Source organism: Lutra lutra, chromosome 1 (assembly GCF_902655055.1).
Source record: "Lutra lutra chromosome 1, mLutLut1.2, whole genome shotgun sequence".
NCBI classification, from domain to species: Eukaryota; Metazoa; Chordata; class Mammalia; order Carnivora; family Mustelidae; genus Lutra; species Lutra lutra.
In genome coordinates this window covers 61,849,478-61,869,129 of record NC_062278.1, presented here as the reverse complement: position 1 = coordinate 61,869,129, position 19,652 = coordinate 61,849,478, and the positions used below count along the sequence as shown (strand labels likewise).

Genomic DNA, 19,652 nt, shown 5'->3' with positions numbered 1-19,652 from the left:
CTTCCTATCCTGCAGACAAAATGTAAAGCTCTTACTTTTTGGTAGAGGGAAGAGAGAGGAAGGAATGGAAGCTTAGTCCGGATTTGGGGATAGGCCTGAAGATCACAGGGCCAATGTGTTCCTACTTCACAGTTTTGCCCCCATGTTCCCCGTACTTGAAGCTGAGGAAAACTTAATGGTGTAGCAGAAGGAAAAGAAGGAGGGATGGAGGACGGGAAGGAAGGGAGAGGGAGGGAGAGGAGAGGGGGTAGGGAGGAAAGAAGAGAGGGAAAGAGAAAAACAAAGACAGAAAAGCTGACCACCAGTTTGAAATACTACAGACTTACAGGTGAAGTCTAACTTTTTGGCTAGATAGCTTTTAAAAAAAAGAAAAAAAGAAGAAAAGTGCAGGTTAAGTTTATGTTTATTCATACCACAATATCTCATTTTTCACAGCGAAAAACCATTAAAGGATGTTTCCTAGTTCATCCGTGGCTTTGTGTTAACCATTGAAAGGGACCCACCTGCTTAAAGACTGTGTTTGGCCCCAGCAGCTGTCAAACTATCCAACTCTGTGACATTCCTCCAGATCTCAGCTAGCATTAGTACTTTCTCGTCCCTGTTCTCTGTTTTCTCTCTTCCCCTTCAATCCTCTTTTTATGTTTAAGTCATTCTCTTCAGAGAGGCAACTGCCTGTCACTTTGGCCGAAGACTGTTGAGTTGATCACATAACTTAAGTAAATGGGACGCCCCAGCCTGCCCGAGGGCTTCATCAGATGAAGGCAGCAGCATCGGTTTCAGAGGCTGTGATTACTCAGAATATTTGAGAGCAGCCTAAGGAGAGATACTGGATTCTCAATTCACAGGTCTTAATTTGGGGAGGAACACAGACCTCTTTGAGATTCTAAAGAAAGTCACTGACCTTATCCCTATGAAAGTGGGAACATGACCATTCGTGAAAAAATGGGGATACCCCTAAAGCCCACACATAACACTTCCTAAGGACCTTCCAATATGTAAACTGTACTCCAAAATGAATGAAAATTCCTTAGACGTATGAATGAAAGTTCAAGGAGTAGGAAAGACCTATCCAACTATAGTACTGAGATCATAAATAGAATGGTGTTGTAAACACTTGAAGCAAGTTAGGAAGTTGACTATTTCTGTCCACCTAAAATAATAAGCAGTGACTACAAAAGTATATACAGACCGTTCCCAACATTCCTAGGTGGTATCTTCCAGAAAATATGTTTGAAAGTCAAATTTCTTGAAAGTTGAACAATTATGTTTTATGAGAACAATTCTGTTACCAAGGATTAGGAAGAAAAGAAGGGAAAAAAAGAAAACGGCCTTTAATGGTTCCTGTATCTTGGGCTTAGACGATAGAGGTAAAGTCTCACCACAGGGAGACAGCCCAAACATCCCCTTTACACCCAGGAGTGGGTGCATAAGGCAGTATAGCTCTCCTTCCTGAAGGCTGATGATCCTCCCATGGTCCATCCCCGGTGGTAATGAGAGCTGTGCTATGCTAGGTGTAAGAGGAAGTCTTGTCCTGCCTGCCACCTTCCACTTGTTTAAGTGATTTTCCCAATGCCGCAACCACCCTCCAATTGATGCCTCGGGCCGGTTTGTGGATCCAGAGGCAGACACGCAGGATCAGCCTAGAGGGTCCCTGGCTATGCTCAGGATAGAAATCAAATGCAAGCCCGCAGGAGGTGGAAGCAGAGTTAACTGAAGGTATAGAGAGAGTGCAGGCATAGAGAGTGCAGGTAAGTCTGGGAGACTTAGGAAAGGAGGGAGTCTCACCATTGCTTGAGGTCTGGGGGTTTTTACTGATGACTGTGGTCTGATGCGCGTGTCCTCTCAGGCATCCAGGAATGGGTCAGAACAAAGACAGAGTCCAGGTGTCCACCATAAGTCACTTACTCCCTGGAGCCAGGGGGTCTTGGTGTCGAGATGTCTAGCGTCAGTGGTCCGGAATACGCACATGATGGCCTCGCCTGGTCACTCCTTAGATGCTATCTGTTGTGCTGGGAGACTCCAAAGAAATCATTAACTCCTTGCCCCTTATAAAGGGGACATATGAAGGCATATGTAGCGGAGGGGTGCAGGTCCTAGCAAGAATAGAAGCAGGAAAGGGAACAAAAAGCAGGTTTTTATGGAGTCCTTCACTTTCCTTGTCTCACAGAGATTGTGATGATGCCGGCGAGATAGAAAGCCTGCTTAGGCCCATGTGCTTCAGACGGTGAAAGCGGTGAGCAAGCGAGGTCTAGCCTCCTGCCACATGGAGGCTCAGTGTCACCTCAGCATAGAGGTGACATCGACGTGACTGAGGTCTTCACCCTGGCAGTGGCAACAGATGTAGATTTGGGGAGGAAGGGACCTGAGGTACCACATGCATCCCGCTTCCTCAGGAGAGGAATGGGCCTTTCCCTAGCATGACCAACTTGGTAAGTTGCTTAGGACCACCACTAATCACCTAAGATATGAAAAGGCAACCTCAACACGGTAAAGGTACCAACGTGCAATGTGGAAAAGAGTGTGATGTGAGACACTGGGCTGTGGAGGCCTGGCCACCCCAGCCCTAGTTCATGAGCTGACCCACTTACCTCATGTGAGCCTGGTGGCCCAGATTGAAAGCTCAAGGGCTTTCCAGCCCTGCCATTTGACTTAGACATGTGGACTTGACCGAAATTCATGTGGGTTTTAATTTGAGAGCTTGTGTTCCCTCCGGAATCCCAGAGACTTGAAATTCCCATCTGCCTCTGTAGCACCTCACCCTTGCACTGGTCTCATTTTATATATCCGGGCTGAGAAAGGACTGGACTTCACACCTAATTAAAGGAGATCGTATTGCCTGCTGTTTCCTTTCTTGTTCATTTTCCCTCACGCACAAGCAGTTTTTCATTCTCATGGTAAGTCCTGTCCCCCGGACACCCGCGGTTTAAGAGACAGGCAGGAGCTGGGTTCCTACAAGGCAGAGCGGGCCCTCCATCACCTCTTTCACCAAGAGCTGATTTTCCCTTCAGTCCTCGCCCTGCTGCAGCCCCGTCCTTATTGTGCTCACTCTCAGAACACAGTCACTCAGCATACAGGACCACTCACAGTGGTAGGATTCCTTGCGTGTTTCTAGCGAATGCCATCTCAGGCTGACTCTATATTTTTACTCTAGTGGAAAGAAGGTTGGTTATTATTTTTAAGCACACAGAGAATCATTTTTATCACTCTTTTCATTTTATCCCATCGGTTCTATGTTCATACCACTGTGGGGGTATTTTTGGGGTGATGTGGTATCCCCAGATATACATAATCTTTGTAAAGTTGTATGGTTTTGTAGAGTTGAGAGTGTGGTTGGTGTTTTCTTTTTTTCTTTCTTTCTTTCTTTTCCTTTTTTCTTTCTTTCTTTCTTTCTTTCTTTTTCTTTTCTTTCTTTCTTTCTTTTTTTTTTTTTTTTGAATAGCCCAAATGCCTATTCAGTGCCAATCTAGGAAAGAATGGAGTTAGCATTTTCACACCATTCCTTCCTATACAGTCCCTGAATAACCATCTAATCAAGATTTGTTTTCAATGGGGAACAAATCTTCTACAGTAGAGTATTTCAGATTTATTCCATTGGAATCTATACATTAATGCCCATTGGATGAAAGGGCCTGCTTCACAAAAGCCTGGACATTGCCTTGCTGTGGCAGAAACTTTTTCCCACTGTATTAGTGTGAAATATCAAAGAAAGCCTGGGAAAGAATTGCTTCAGCATTGTGTGCGGGAGGAACGAGGCGCGCCTGAATGGAGAGGCAGGGTCCCCCATCGCATCTGTACCCGTATCAGCAAAGCCCGTTCGGCCTTTCACGGCTGCTCACTGCGATGTGGGACCAGCGTACTCAGGGAGATGTTTAAAAATTGTGTCTATAAAAATCCAGCTAGGCTTGCCGGGTCGGGTTGTACATGTGTGCAAGTTTGAGTTTTTTCTCTGTGGTTTTTAGTGACGTGGGAGACATTACTGCAGGAATCCTAATTCAGACCATTTCACAGTTTTTTCTGATTATCTCTATAGGGTTACCTGATTGGTTAGATAGACTCGGCCAGTTCAGTCAAACAAGCACTTTGAGTTTTTCTCCTGAGACTGCGAGTGTGTGCATGGGTGTGAGTGTGTATAGTATGAGGACATACAGTATGCCGCTGTTGATCATTTCCCTCTCTAAAGCAACCTCCATCATCCCTCCCAGTGTTTTTAACTTTTCTTCTATGCCCTGAAGATTAGGATGGCCTTAGAGCTTCGGGCAATCTGAGTTTCATTCCTCAGCGATCCAATGTTATGGAGTGGAAAAAAAAAAAAAAAAAAGCATCCAGGGGTGTGGGTTCTAATCCCAACCCTGCCTCTTATTAGCTCTGTAAAACTTAGGGTAAGTCACTTAAACACTTTGAGAGCCTCAACCTTTTCTTACATCAAATAATAATAATAAGACGTGTCCTAAGAACATATAGGATGGTTTTAAGGAAAGACCAAGTTGTTTTATGTGAAAGAGTTTTGTACACCGTGAAATGCTACATGGGCATTAATTATTAGGATATTTGTTATAGTTTCTTCCCATAATTATCAGAAACAAGACAACTCTTCATCATACGTGACAAATCTAGTGATATTGCTGTGACTGGTGCTAAGAGCAAATGTGTGTTTAAAGAGTTTTTTCACCTGTGTGGGAAAAAAGTCATTTAATAAATTCATCCTCCTCAGAGATGGCTATTTTATCAGACTCATCCAGTTTTAGTGCTTAGTGTTTTACTTAAATAAAAAAGACTTTAGTGATAGTAAAACTATATCTAGAAAACTCTACGTTTTAGTGTCAAGACAAGTTGTTTTATCTCTTGCGTTGTTCCATTTATAAACTTAAAAAAAAAAAAAAGATGTCTTTTAGATTTACTGAGACTATGTCCCAAGGCCTAGAAACATGAGCACCATGCTAATTCAAGGGTAGGTCTAGAAGCAGCTGGAGAACATACTGAACAGACTTTTTCACACAGCCTTACCATGGATTTATGGACACCCAGGGGCCAGACCTCATTTAGGGCAATGCATGCAATACAGTGAAGCAGGTAAGAGTGAAAACTCTAGAGCCAGACCTGCCTAAGTTCAAATGCCAGCTCTACTCCTATTGCCTGTGTGGCCTTGAGCAAGTTTCTTCATTTGTATGGCCTGTTTCCTCATTTGAAAAATGGGGATAATAATACTACCTACCTGGGGTACCTGGGTGGTTCAGTTGTTAAGTGTCTGTCTTGGGCTCAGGTCATGATCCCAGAGTCCTGGGATCTAGTCCTGCATCAGGCTCTCTGCTTAGTGGGGAGCCTGCTCCTCCCTCTCCCTCTGCTGCTCACCCTGCTTGTGCTCTCTCTCTTTCTCTGTCAAATAATAAATAAATAAAATATTTTTTAAAATAATAAGAATACTACCCACGTGGTAAGGGTTGCTGTGACGATTAAATGAAATAATCTCATAATACCCAGTAAGTGTTAAAAAAAAAAAAAAAAGGAATGTTTGCTCTTGTTGTTATCCTGCTCTCTGTGCATGGGGGTACTCAGCAAGAACTTAGAATTTGGTCTGCTGACTGATTCCTGAACATCTTCCTGGGTTATTGGGGCCTTCCTCTGGGGCTATACTTTGTATGAGCACAATCAGAGAGGATTCACCATGATTCTTTAATCTGGCAAAGACAGTTTGTTTTTACGACAGTGAAAAAATAGAAATTAGAGCCCAGTGCATTATTTTCGGCACTTCACAGACCTAATGGAAGTCAGAACAAGAAGGAACTCTCTTACGTAAAAATCAGTGCAAATCCTATAACTGAAAGTGAACATAGAGCCTCTAGGCATGTATTAAGTCAACTGGATATATGTGAGGCCAACAACATGTAAAGATGGGAACGAAGGAAATGAATGAGTATATAAAAGGATGTGCTCACACCGACTGAGCTGAGACAGCATGAGGAGATCGAGTGCAGCAAGGCAGAGGTCGTGGAGCTCGACTTTCCTGAACTGGACCTCTCTCCTAGGGCAGAGGAGAAAGAGCCCGAGGAGGTGGTCATTCCTCCCATCCGCCCAGGTCATTACCTCTGGGGGGCTACCCCTCACAAGACACGGGGATCCCAGCCATTGGCCAACAATCAGTGTTTGGGCTGCCTGGTTGTGAAAGCCCACTTACTTGACCTCTCTCAAGCTGACTGTTCAGTTGCAAAGGCAAGAATGGGGACTATAAATGAAGAACCGTTCGGAGAGAGGGATTCTTTGGAGTCACTTGAGAAGTGAGGCAGAAAACTAGGAAAGCCCTATGCCTTCATGTTACAGCCACCCATTTTAATTCTCAATCTGTGATCCAAATGTAACTGTTATCCCTTGTCTTCAGAGCCCGGGGTATAAGGGTGACGATGGGTCAGGCTATGGAGAGCTTCCACATAGCTGACTGTTGCCTTCCTACTGGAAGCCCTTTAATACTTCCCTGTAGCAAGTGCATAGGATACGGAATCGCCTAGGGTGATCACACAGCCCATTCCCCATTTACTCCTGCTGTCCTCACCTAATTATTAACAGTGCTCCCTTTCACTCTCAGAAGTGCCCAGTTTGAACACTAAATATGATCACCTAGTATATCACAGTCTCCCAGGTCAGTGCTGCCATGTCTGACCTTTTGAACATTCCTTCCTCATTAAGCTTCAGGAAATGCAGAACACGACCTGTGTCACATATCACCAATTTAGAAAGTCCTCAAACAGATTGTGGGAGGTGACAAGAAGAGTGTGTAGATACAGAAAGCAGTGGGTGAGCGCCCCTTTATCTAGCAGGCTGTGTCCTAGAGTCTGTCCCTCAAGTGGAAAACATGGCATCAGTGTTTGGTGGATTCTTGGTCTTCACTGGATTTTCCAGGGGTTTTTCCATAACATGGTGTGGATTGAGAAATATACATATAAAATAATAAATAGGAAGGGAGTTTGTTTTTTTTTAACTATGAATATTGTTGCCATGAATAAAATCAGGAGTTTTGAAAAACTGGGGAAAATGTAAGCTTTCCCAAAGGACCTCGGCTTAGACCTGTCTAAAGTAGAAAGAGAGCGTTCCATGAGAACCAATCTTCCATTTGTTTCTCAGGTCTTACGTGCTGAAGTTGTAGGAAGAGCAGGCAAATGACCCATCTGTTTATTAGGCTGTCCTACTTCAACTGGCAGCCCTGGCTGAAGCTCTAGGGCATTAATAGGGATTCAATACCCAAAATAGCTGGGATATTGTTGGAGCCAAATCCAAGGCCTCATTCCCGTAGGCCATGATCCCTGCGTAGCCCGATACTTGTGCAAAGCATGTCCATCTCGCCACAGAGCCCGCGTGTGCCTGCAAGGTCGGGGGTGGGGGTGCTTCCAGGAGCCATGAGCGTGACCCACCTGAGACCTGGGTGTTAGGAATGCAGCCAGCTAGCTCTGACCCACACACCCTGTCTTGTGTCTGTCTTGCCACCGCGCAGGTGACATCAGTTGCAAGGGGATGACCGAGCGCATTCACAGCATCAACCTTCACAACTTCAGCAATTCCGTGCTCGAGACCCTCAACGAGCAGCGCAACCGTGGCCACTTCTGTGACGTGACGGTGCGCATCCACGGGAGCATGCTGCGCGCACACCGCTGCGTGCTGGCAGCCGGCAGCCCCTTCTTCCAGGACAAGCTGCTGCTGGGCTACAGCGACATCGAGATCCCGTCCGTGGTGTCGGTGCAGTCGGTGCAAAAGCTCATTGACTTCATGTACAGCGGTGTGCTGCGCGTCTCGCAGTCGGAAGCCCTGCAGATCCTCACGGCCGCCAGCATCCTGCAGATCAAAACAGTCATCGATGAGTGCACGCGCATTGTGTCGCAGAACGTGGGCGATGTGTTCCCGGGGATCCAGGACTCGGGCCAGGACACTCCACGGGGCACTCCTGAGTCGGGCACATCGGGCCAGAGCAGCGACACCGAGTCGGGCTACCTGCAGAGCCACCCGCAGCACAGCGTGGACAGGATCTACTCGGCGCTGTACGCATGCTCCATGCAGAACGGCAGCGGGGAGCGCTCCTTCTACAGCGGTGCGGTGGTCAGCCACCATGAAACTGCGCTCGGCCTGCCCCGTGACCACCACATGGAGGACCCCAGCTGGATCACGCGCATTCACGAGCGCTCGCAGCAAATGGAGCGCTACCTGTCCACCACCCCCGAGACCACGCACTGCCGCAAGCAGCCCCGGCCAGTGCGCATCCAGACCCTGGTGGGCAACATCCACATTAAGCAAGAGATGGAGGACGATTACGACTACTATGGGCAGCAAAGGGTGCAGATCCTGGAGCGCAACGAGTCCGAGGAGTGCACGGAAGACACCGACCAGGCGGAGGGCACTGAGAGTGAGCCCAAGGGCGAAAGCTTCGACTCGGGCGTCAGTTCCTCCATCGGCACTGAGCCTGACTCGGTGGAGCAGCAGTTCGGGCCCGGGGTGGCGCGGGATGGTCAGGCCGAACCTGCCCAAGCCGAGCAAGCCACGGAAGCTCCTGCCGAGGGCGGCCCACAGCCGCACCAGCTAGAGACAGGTGCCTCCTCCCCGGAAAGAAGCAACGAGGTGGAGATGGACAACACGGTCATCACTGTCAGCAACAGCTCCGACAAGAGCGTCCTGCAGCAGCCTTCTGTCAACACGTCTATCGGGCAGCCATTGCCAAGTACCCAGCTCTACTTACGCCAGACAGAAACCCTCACCAGCAACTTGAGGATGCCTCTGACCTTGACCAGCAACACACAGGTCATTGGCACAGCCGGCAACACCTACCTGCCGGCCCTCTTCACTACCCAGCCCGCGGGCAGTGGCCCCAAGCCTTTCCTCTTCAGCCTGCCACAGCCCCTGGCAGGCCAGCAGACCCAGTTTGTGACAGTGTCCCAGCCTGGCCTGTCGACCTTTACTGCACAGCTGCCAGCGCCACAGCCCTTGGCCCCATCTGCAGGCCACAGCACAGCCAGTGGGCAGGGCGAAAAAAAGCCTTATGAGTGCACTCTTTGCAACAAGACTTTCACCGCCAAACAGAACTACGTCAAGCACATGTTCGTACACACAGGTGAGTGCGCAGGCCCCTCTGGAGGCCTAGAAACAGGCCATGGGTGTGAGGGGGCTGTAGGAAAGGAGGGACAGGACAGCAAGTGAAAGGGAAGGTTTGGAGTCATCCTTCAGATTTGAAGGAGACCTCACTGTCAGCCATCTTCTAGAAGTCCCAGCAGCACCCCCATTGTAGGCGTGAAGCATCTGCCACCAAAACACAAAAATCACAGAAACCCTGTGGAGAAGGGGGCCAAATGGGGAAACGTCTGACAGAATTTGCAGGCACAATATCCCTTACGCACATTGGACTTTGTAATACATTCTTTAATTCTAGGTGTTTAGAACTAGAAATGTCCTTCGACATTGTTCACTCCAGGCACTTCATTTTATAGACCGAAGTCATAGAGGCAGAACGGGGTTGAGAGTTTCTGTCTGTAGCAAGTTCTGTATGAACCATCAGCTTAAAGAGGCCACAACAAGGCTGGTGCAAGCTTAAGCTGCATTTGTGGTCCCCGATATGGAGAAGTAATAGACTCACTCTATTTACTATTGCTTATTCCCTATTTTCAATATCTAGAGACCACAGTCTAGTCTGGGCACTACCTTTTAAAAAGACACTAGACTGGGACATATTCAGAGGAGTATAATTAGGACGACAAAGGAATGCAAAGCCATGGCATATCATGGTTGAAGGTCCGAGGGCTGTTCAACCTGCAAAAAAGATACCTCAGGGCATCATATAACATCCAAGTATTTGAGCTTCAGGGGCAGCATAATGTAGTGAGGCTGGAGCTCTACAGGCTACATTGCTTAGGTCCAAAATCAGCCTTAGGCACTGTGGAACTTTGTCAGCTTGGGAAAATTACTTAATCTTTCTACACTTGTTTCATTGTCTCTATAATGGGAATAACAGTAATATATCTTTCTCAGAGTGTCGTTTTCAGGATTAAGTGAATTAATAAATGAAACTCTTAAGACAATTCCTGGTACATAATCAGCACTCTATAAATGGTAGCTAACGTTAACACTGTTAGCTTTATTTAAATGGTTGGGAGGAGAGAGACATTAAGCTTATTCAGTTTGGCTTCAAAAGGTAGAACTGAACCAATGATTGGAAGCTATAAAGGAGAGTCTTTCAAGTGAATAAAAGAAAAGGTTTGTAAACAGTCTTAGCTGCTCGAAGATGGGATAGACAGCCTCCAAAGGGACTGAGTTTCTATAGTTAAGAGTGTTCAAGGAGAGAATGGATGAGTTTTTCATAGTGAGGTTGTAAAGGGGCCTCAGTCATTAGGTGAGTAGTTGGGTGAGGTGGTGTTTCATCTCTGGATTCCATGATTCTAGAACTAAGATCTCCTGACTGCCCAGCTAGTGCCCTTTTCCAGCTCAGTAATGGGACCGGCAGAGAAGTGAGAACTTCACGCGTGCTCTGCCATAGAAGTGACTACATATGTGGTATGATTTCACATAGATTCTCTCGCATCTGAAAATATCTACCCCAGTGATAGTCACCATATTTGAAATTCCTATCATGAGTCCCTCTTCTGGTATACCTCTGGTTCCAGAACACCCCTGTTAAGTGACAAATAAGTTGCCAGAGAAATTTACTTACTAGAATCAAAATACATGAAAATAAATTGGTTCCTCTGAGCAACCTTGTTTCTCAGATCAGCTAGCAGGAATCTAGGAGATAGGACATAAGGCACATAAATTTAAGTTCGGAAATAGAAGGGATGGAAAATAACAGACCCTGAGACAAGGTGCCCGACATGGAGGTGAACAGCTAAAGCAGAACGTTTACTTAGGATGAACTTTGCCTTCTTCACAGTCAACTCAAGTCAAAGCATTAGGTCCATCTGTGTATGTGTCTTTGTGTGAGTCGGTTGATTCACAATCGGTTGACAGTTTTCACAACTCCACATCAACACAGTAACTCACTACTGAATTTAGGAAGAAAATCAGGTAGTAAGTCAGTATGTTAATTTAGGGTAAATGTGACTGCACTTATAACCTGAGATCAATTAAGGGCAATTTTCTATGTGGTATAGGTATCATCATTACTTGGTAAATTGATCAAATGGTTGTATTTCTAGTTATGTGGCACTTTATGGTTTACAGAGTGCTGTCACATAGTCTGTCATTTCTTCTTCTGAATAGTTGTCATATAAACCATCAAATTAAAGGTTAGGGAGGAAAAAGAGATCATCTGTGAAAGTGTCTTATTAGCTGAAGTTCACTTTGCTGGTCTTGGATCCATAAACATTTCTATTCTCCTTCCCCCCCCACCCCCACCTCCCACCCTTGTGCATCTCTTCCAGTAGACCTAGTAGAAATAAAATTCACATATTCTGTTAGATGACATATTGAAATAAGCCTTAATTTTGCAACATAAAATTTTCAGTGCACTCTCAAAAATTGTCTTTTGCTATACAAACACAGTCATCCAATGGATTCACTAAAGGATTCTGTGGTTAACCCAAATAACTAGATTTGCCCATGAGAAAACCAGCAATGGGTTTGTACATTTAGACATCATGGATGCAAGAGCTATAAGTAAAGTCATTTTATAAATCTGAGTTATGCTCAAAGTGTAGCCTTCAGATCTCTAGTAAAATATGAAGGTTTTGTATTGGTGTATATAACACGGCCACATCTGAGAACAATTAATAATACACAGATATCACTTGGGCCCTCATTTAAAAGAAGTGAAATTTGGGTGCCTGGGTGGCTCAGTGGGTTGGGCCACTGCCTTCGGCTCGGGTCATGATCTCAGGGTCCTGGGATCGAGTCCCACATCAGGCTCTCTGCTCAGCAGGGAGTCTGCTTCCCTCTCTCTCTCTCTGCCTGCCTCTCTGCCTACTTGTGATCTCTCTCTGTCAAATAAATAAATAAAATCTTTAAAAAAAAAAAAAGAAGTGAAATTATTCCCATTCACTCTGAATTATTTGGCAGTGGCAGTCTGGAAGGGCCATCTGTCTGTCAAGACTTTTGTCTAGCTGAAGGAGTCCCTAACCTAACAAAGTTAAAGAACAATTGGTCTAGATTTTTCAAAAGGCAAGACAGCCTGAACATGTGGAAGTGATTCAGGACCTGGATTCACTGCAGCCTCCATTTCAAAACAAAGTTCTCTCCAATTTCTTAGGAAAATATTAAAAAACAAAACAAAAAAAAAGGGCCTCCCAACTTCCCAAGAGCCCAGTGGAAATTATAAAAATCCAGAGCAAAAAATCTAAATGTCAGTCTAAAAAAGATTCTAGAAAGTACTAGGGATACTTGGAAGAGTAGGGATGGCTTCAATATTCTTAGCTACAACCTAATCTAAAAGAATCTTGCTAAGAAAGAGTAGCTGGACCGAGCTAAAAGGAAAAAGATCTGGGTTCTCTGCATTATGGCTATTATGCATGCTACCCAGATTTGCATTTCAGTTACCCCAACTTTCATATCAGTAGTACTTCGATCCATAACTGCACAGAATCTATTCTGAGACGTGGACTCCAAATAAAATTCTGTGGGGCTCTGTGTTAATGATCCACATATTCATTGAAAGGAAGTGTTTGAAACAAATAAATCATCTGTTGTATTGACTTTGGAGCTAAGCTCCATAGCAGAGAACCAGAAAGCCCTTAGCTGTAAAGCATTTTCCATAATGATAACACTGATACTTGGAGTGGGGACATAAGTGAAATACAGTTATGCCAGAATTCGATTATTTGGGTTCAATTTTGGGCCCTTTAATTGGCTGTGTGGCCTTAAGTCACTTAGTTTTAAAACCCTCAGTCCCTTTGTGTTTATGATGGAAATAATAATTGTCCTGCCTTCTGAGTCGCTGTAAAGGTATGGTGCATTTAAGAGCTTTTCATAAAATGTAGAGTACTAGTTAATGTCTAAAAAAACCCATCGTCATTAGTACCTGAGCCCCTTCCATCCAAGAGACATTGACTTTTTTGCTGTATCTCGTATCTCTGAATAATAAGCTCTTGACAGAGTTCCTTCCTCTATGGAATTCAAACACTGAAGCCACTTGATACTTCCTGGGTTTCCCCTGAACTTCCTTCATAACATCAGCATTTTTTTCCACTTCTTAATGATTTTTTTAAGAGTGAAAGAAAATCCCTCACCTGACCACTCTGTCTACACCCAAACAAGCCACAGTGGTACTCCATTTCTCCTAGGAGTGTCTCAAGTTTCACTTTACTACAGCTTCATAAAAGTTGTAAGGTACGAAACCCAGAGTAAAGGACATATTTGAAAATAAGAGTATCAGGGCACAGTGGGTGGCTTAGTCGGTTAAGCGTCTGTCTTCGACTCAGGTCATGATCCCAGGGTCCTGGGATAGAGTCCCGCATAGGGCTCCCTGCTCAGTGGGGAGTCTGCTTCTCCCTCTGCCCCTCCCCCTTCTCTTGCGTGCTCGCTCTCTCTCTGTCTAATAAATAAAGTCTTAAAAAAATAATTAAAAGAAAAGAGAATCAGAGAAAACCGGATAACACAAACCATCCTGTCATGGAACCAAGCAGGCTCCTCTATGTCCCCTCCCCTCAAGATGAAAAACAAAAGTCAAAGGAATGGGAACAGAAGGGAAAGACAGAGGACAGAGAAGGACAAGCTTTGGTGTCAATGTCGATACAAAAGGCAGGCAATAGGGAAAATTCAAAGATAACCCTGAAGCAGTGGTTCTCATGGCACGATCCCCATACCAGCAGTACAAATTGTCAGGCCCATCCAGACCTGTATCAGAAACACTGAGGAAGCCCAGCAATCTGTTGTTTCAATGAGCCCTGATTCACAGTATGTTGGGAATCATTTTCCTAGAAGGCTATAGGCCATGATGAGGATGGCGTCAGGTAGCTTTGGTTACATAACATTGTTCTTGAAAATTCCACTTGTAAGAACCTATGCATTTGGAAAAAGAAAACCAGTTGAAATGACAGCTTGATTTTATTGTAGACAAATTATAATATGGAGGCAAATACCTCATGAACAAGAGGTGAGCTAAGTCTGTCAAACTGCACAAGGACCACAGCAAATGTTCGCCTGTAGGCACTTTAAAGTACTGACATGTATTATCATTATGTGGTTGTCTCTACACCTTCCCATTATAATGTGAACTCTGTGAGCCAGAAATAAGTGATAGGTAGGTAGATAGATCAGTCGATCTTATTCTTCAATATACCTAACATAATACCTTACACATAATAAACATTCAATAAATATTTGATAAACGAATGAATCAAATAACCAGGATGGCATTGGAGGATTTATATGCCACTATGTATAGGCTGGCCAAGTTTAACAAACAAAAATACAGGAGGTCCGGTCAAATTTGAATTTTGGATAAACAACAATTGTATTTTTAGCCTAAGTATGTCCCATGCAGTATTTGTGGGATGCTTAGACTAAAATATTATTCATTGTTTTTCTGAAAGATTTACTGGGTGTCATGTGTTTTATCTCACAGTACTATCCAGGTAGAACTCTCTTTTAAGACCCAATCTTAGGACTTTCTGACTTAAAATCTGCATATGGGGGTCCCTAAGTGACTCAGTTGGTTAAGCATCCGACTCTCGATCTCAGCTCAGGTCTTGATCTCAGGGTCATGAGTTCAAGTTCCACACTGGGCGTGGAGTCTACCTAAAAAAACAAAAAAAAAAAATTAAAAATAAGTAAATAAATAAATAAAATCTATATATGAATACAGGCTAGCATACGTAGTTGCTTAACAAATACTTTTTGAGTAAGTGAACGAATGTTCTGAAATGTGGGCATGCTTTCCAGGCAATTTAATTCAAGGGACTTACACATAAATGCATTATTTTCTAGCAAGACTTTAATTTCCCTTTCTTTCTTTTTTCTTTTTTTATTTGCTAGAGAATTTATTGTATTTGCATTTCTACTTGTCTTTTCTTCACTAACAATGGTAGATGTTTGGGCTTTTTTCTGAATCGTACTATCAATAGCCCATTTATTGGTGACTAGTTTTGGTCCATTAGTGTTCTCTGCATAGATGATAATTTTGTCTATTACTTTGACAAGCTCAGCTATTTCAGCCATGAATTTGATACAAAAAGATATAGGAAGAGCAGTAACATAACAATGTCAGAAACAGTGTAAAAATACTAGGATCAAGATAATAATGTGATAGTCTTCACCCAGAATTTGGGCTATTACTTATATCAAGCCAGTGGAGCACTGAACACGTATATGATTTGGTATGAAAACCTCGTTTTATCGCTCTCAGAGTGACCTTAAATAAGTTCTACAGTTAACCTGAGCCTTAATGTTGTTGCTACAAAATATATAGATCTTAATACTTTATGTGGTTGCTCTAAGAATCAAATAACATTATTTCTGTGGAAGCATTTAACCCATAAATACTGTAAAATCATCAAAGGCATTTAAGAACATGTATGTTATAGTTATAACACCGTACATCTTGCAGAATAATCCAGAGATCAGGAAATCCTTAACAGGAGGAGGAGGTGATCATCTGGCTAGGCTGGTTATCCTCTCATCTGTTACTGACTTGTTGGATGACCTCTCTATTGGAGAGACCATCTTCTGGGGGACATCAGTGTCTCACAGAGGTATAAGAAAAGTTAAGTAACGTCGATGAAGTTTCCTGAGATTTTCAAAGTTCTGCCTCACACCAAAATATGTTAGTTGTCCCTGAAGCCACAGATGTTTTGTAAATGCAGCCTGTTCCCCAGTAGGCAGTCCCTCCCCCCAGTCAGCCTCACAGTCCAAGCTGGTCACCAGGATTGCACCCTCAGAACTGGAGGAAGGCTGGTAGGCATTCCCCTAGCCTTATCTCAGGGGTTAATGCCTCCCCTCATCTACACCTCTCTGGTAGAGAGCAGACTCTTCAGCCGGTGAAAGCTCTGAGTGACTGTCTGAGCGCCCTTCCATTCTTGCTGCTGAACCTTTCCCATTTTCTGTTCCCACCTTGATGTTCTCCATTCAGGCACTCCTTCTGCTTTCTTCGCCAGAGGCCACCTTCCCCTATCCATATTCTCCTCTTCCTTCCCTGCCATCTGCTCTCTTCCCAAACTCCCAGTCTTAGTTTTCTGGTCCCTCAGTGGACTCATCTGAAGAGGAGGGTGTTGTGCTTAGAGCAGATGATGGAGAGGCCAAGAGAATGGGAGAGACAGGTGGGAACATCGCTTCCGAAAAACATCCCAGTAAAAGCATTCACTGTGCTTTCTGCAAGCCAGGAGAAGCCTGGTTGGAATGAGAAAGAATCAGCAGAATAAACGGGTTCTGCTCAGCCCCCACTACAGGAGTGACTATTTAGAATTGAGGTGTCTCGCCCAGTCGCGTATCTTTTACTTGAACTTTGGGCAGATCCTCTGTATCTATGAACCTAACAGGATGTCTCTTCCTTTTTTTCTTCCTCACTTGTCAGTCTTGGTAGAGTGTCATTGCTGGTCCATAAGAAGGAGTTTAAAAGAGGCTTTTTGGAGAACAGGCATCAAAAACTGGAGAAAAGTATATGTGTTTGCCACTCCCCCCACACCACTGGAATCATAAAGGACACTGCCACCCCCTCGGTTCCTCCCCTTGCTGTGCGGTTTCTTGGGCTCCAGAGCTCAGTTGTCACCTGCTCAGAACCCCTCTGTCAAAGCTACTTACTGACATTTTATTCATGGTATCACTTCTTTGATTAGCATATGTAATTGAGAGCAGACCATACCCTTAACTTGAATCCTATAGCTGCAACGTAATGACTTGCTTTATTGATAAGCTAAAAGTTTTGTGTTGTTTTTTTTTAAATCCTGGGTTGGCTTCCCCATGTAATGCAAGTTATTTCTCAATTGATTTCATTTATCATCAGTTCCTTTCTACTGAAAAGAACGGTTGATTTTTTTTCCCTTCAAATGATCACATACTCTGTGCTAAGTGCTTTATCTCTTTAATTTTCAAAATGCCTTCACAAGTCAGGTACTTCTGTATTATTCTCAAGTTACAGATAAGGAAACTGAGGCTTATAGAGGTTAAGTAACATACCCAAGCCACTCAGCCAAGGAAATGGAATTCATATCTTACTCCCATATCTGTATAGCCCAAAATGGAGCAGTTTAAAGTGAAGGGACTTATATGAGCTTCTCCCTTATGTTATAATTCTCGTGTCTGCTTTGGACTTTGTGTCTCTTCCTAACGCATCCAAGGACTTGCAATTCCTGGCCAGAGGCTCAAACCTGAAAAGCCATCTACTCCCACTCATCTTAACTCTTCATTTCTCCACATTGAAAGCAACAGTTAGCAAACCTCCTCTGTCTCATGTATAATGTTGAAAGCCCTCTTAGGGTCCCTATAAACAATATGCAGGAAAAGAACAAGGAAGAAAAACACATTTCTACTGAGGGATACTGTTTCAAATCCGCACACATATATAAATGAAAGCTGTGGCTGCCTGATTAATCTGAAAATAAGCCCCATTTAGTAAGACAGTTCTTGAAATACCAATGTTCTACCAACACAGCGCCTTAATAATTATAGAGAGCATTTTCCTTTAAGGAGCTCCCAAGTGCTTTGCAAACATTTTTCCTCATTAACTATCATACCATTTTCTGTGGCAGGGAAGGGAACAGGGTATTTTGTCCTATTTAAAATGTGGGACTGCTAATGCAGTGAGTGATGGAAGCAGTCTGCCCTCAGGTCATGTGCTGACAAGGCCTAGACTAGAGTCCTCAGGGGTTGTGGGTCAGGATGGGCAGAAGGCCACTAAGTCTGCAAAGGGCTACGGCAAGGGCTTGGTCCAGCTCCTCACTTTCAGAAGGGGAAATGAACTCAGGGAGACTTGGAAAAGCCCAGGGTCACACAGATAATTAGCAGCTGAACCAATACTACGTGCGTGCAAACAACATACAGATGTATGCTATGAAGGGAAAGATAACTACTGTGAAGAATCAATTTATAGTCAGATTAGAAGGTTGTGAAAGCAAAAAGCCTTCAGAGTGACCTTGCCTAGAGGAAAAACACACTGTAAAAAGGTGAAAGTTTCAAGCAGCGAGAGCATTTTAACATAAAGTTTCAACTTTCTAGCAGCCAAAATAGCATCTGGAACTTAAGCAGGCAAGTTGCCCATTAAAGGTGACAGGTGAATACGTTTTAAAAGATAGTTGACCAGCCCATTTGTAGCCTCTATAAAGTGTACTCAAGGCACATGGATGGCAAAGACCAGCCCGAGTTCAAGCATGCTTACAGCTGTTCCAACTAAAAATAACATGCTTGACTGTCTCTCTTGGGGAATCTCTCATTTCCAAAGAATGTATCTACATAAACACCATGCATAGCCTAAATGCATCATTTGGGAATGAGGCTTCCCCAGATTCACCTGTTTGCCCAAAAGTGAACTCCTTTTCTAACCTGTGATCCTACTGACCATACTGTCCCATCAATGAGAATGAAAGGAAAGAAATCAGAGAAGAGCCTAGAAGAGAGGGAGCTAAGCCAAACACGTTTGTGAATAACTAAGGGAAAGAGAGTTCAAAGATCAAAGAAATTTGTGGAGGGATTCCTGAACAAAACAGCCATTTCTTACCATCCCGCCCTTCAAAACATATCCTTTAAGTTTACAAACACAATGAAAAAGGTTTCTGGTGAGATAAAGTTTCATAAAACAGATTCTGAACATAAAGTGCTAACACTGGGCCTGACCCAGATGGAGCACCGAATGCATGCTGATTGTTTTCATTGCCATTATTATTGTGACACCTCAAACCTCTTCTGCTTCATAATGGGAAAAATGAAAACCCAGTCAAGACCCATATTTTAATTAGAAGTTAACTCCGTTTTAAGAAATAGATTTCCTATCCCGATACACAATCCAGATGTTGAACAATGACCCTAGAGAGTTTCAAAGGCTTTGAGCTTTACACTGGGTTATGGAAGAGTACAGAAAAGGACTTTCTTCTCCAAGGTGGGTGCCTCCACTAGGCAATCAGTAATGAGGTGGGACAGATGGAAACACCCTAATGCATTTCATCTTACCTGTCAAGGGCAAAGCTGAGAACTAACAACACCAACAAAAACAAGGCTCTGTTTATCCGAAGGGTTGTCACAAGCCCATGGGCATTACTTATAGAGGAATACTTCATGTGGCCAGTTGGTAACAATATTTTTATTTACCTTAGTCTCTTTCACGAGCTTGAATGTTTGGTTTCTAAGCCAACAGCAAACCAAAGCAGTAAACTGAGGAGAAAGAAGAGTTTCAGCCAACAGACTGAGAACAAAGAAAGAGAAAACTATTTTTTATATTGACCCAAGAGTTCAAAAATGCGTATGGAACCATTTAATTGGGGTTGGGGGGTGGGGAGAGGATAGTTTTATAATAAGAATACCATGCAAGTATTCCCACACCATCCTTGGTGGTCTGCAAAGTGATTTCATATGGATTTATGTCAACACCAGCACAGTGAGGTAAGAAGGACCGTATACCTCAGAGGCATCTGGAGATCTGTCAGAGTTCCATGTCGAGGGTCGGAGCCCAGATTTGAACAGGACCATTTGACTCTGAGATCATTGTGTTGTCCACCACCTAGTCAACCTCCACACCAGACAAGGCTAGTCCGCAGCTCAGGGCACTAAAGACA

General features: G+C 43.9%; 1 protein-coding gene across 11 annotated transcripts in view; it reads left to right on the top strand.

The window, feature by feature from the left end:
- ZBTB20 (zinc finger and BTB domain containing 20) overlaps window positions 1-19,652 on the top strand; it is an 814,654-nt gene that overhangs the window by 769,573 nt on the left and 25,429 nt on the right. For all 11 annotated transcript variants that reach the window (XM_047725341.1, XM_047725317.1, XM_047725348.1 and 8 more), the window contains one exon: window positions 7,481-9,085. In XM_047725341.1, coding sequence (XP_047581297.1) covers window positions 7,481-9,085 — 1,605 coding nt within the window. The remainder of the gene's footprint in view (window positions 1-7,480; window positions 9,086-19,652) is intronic.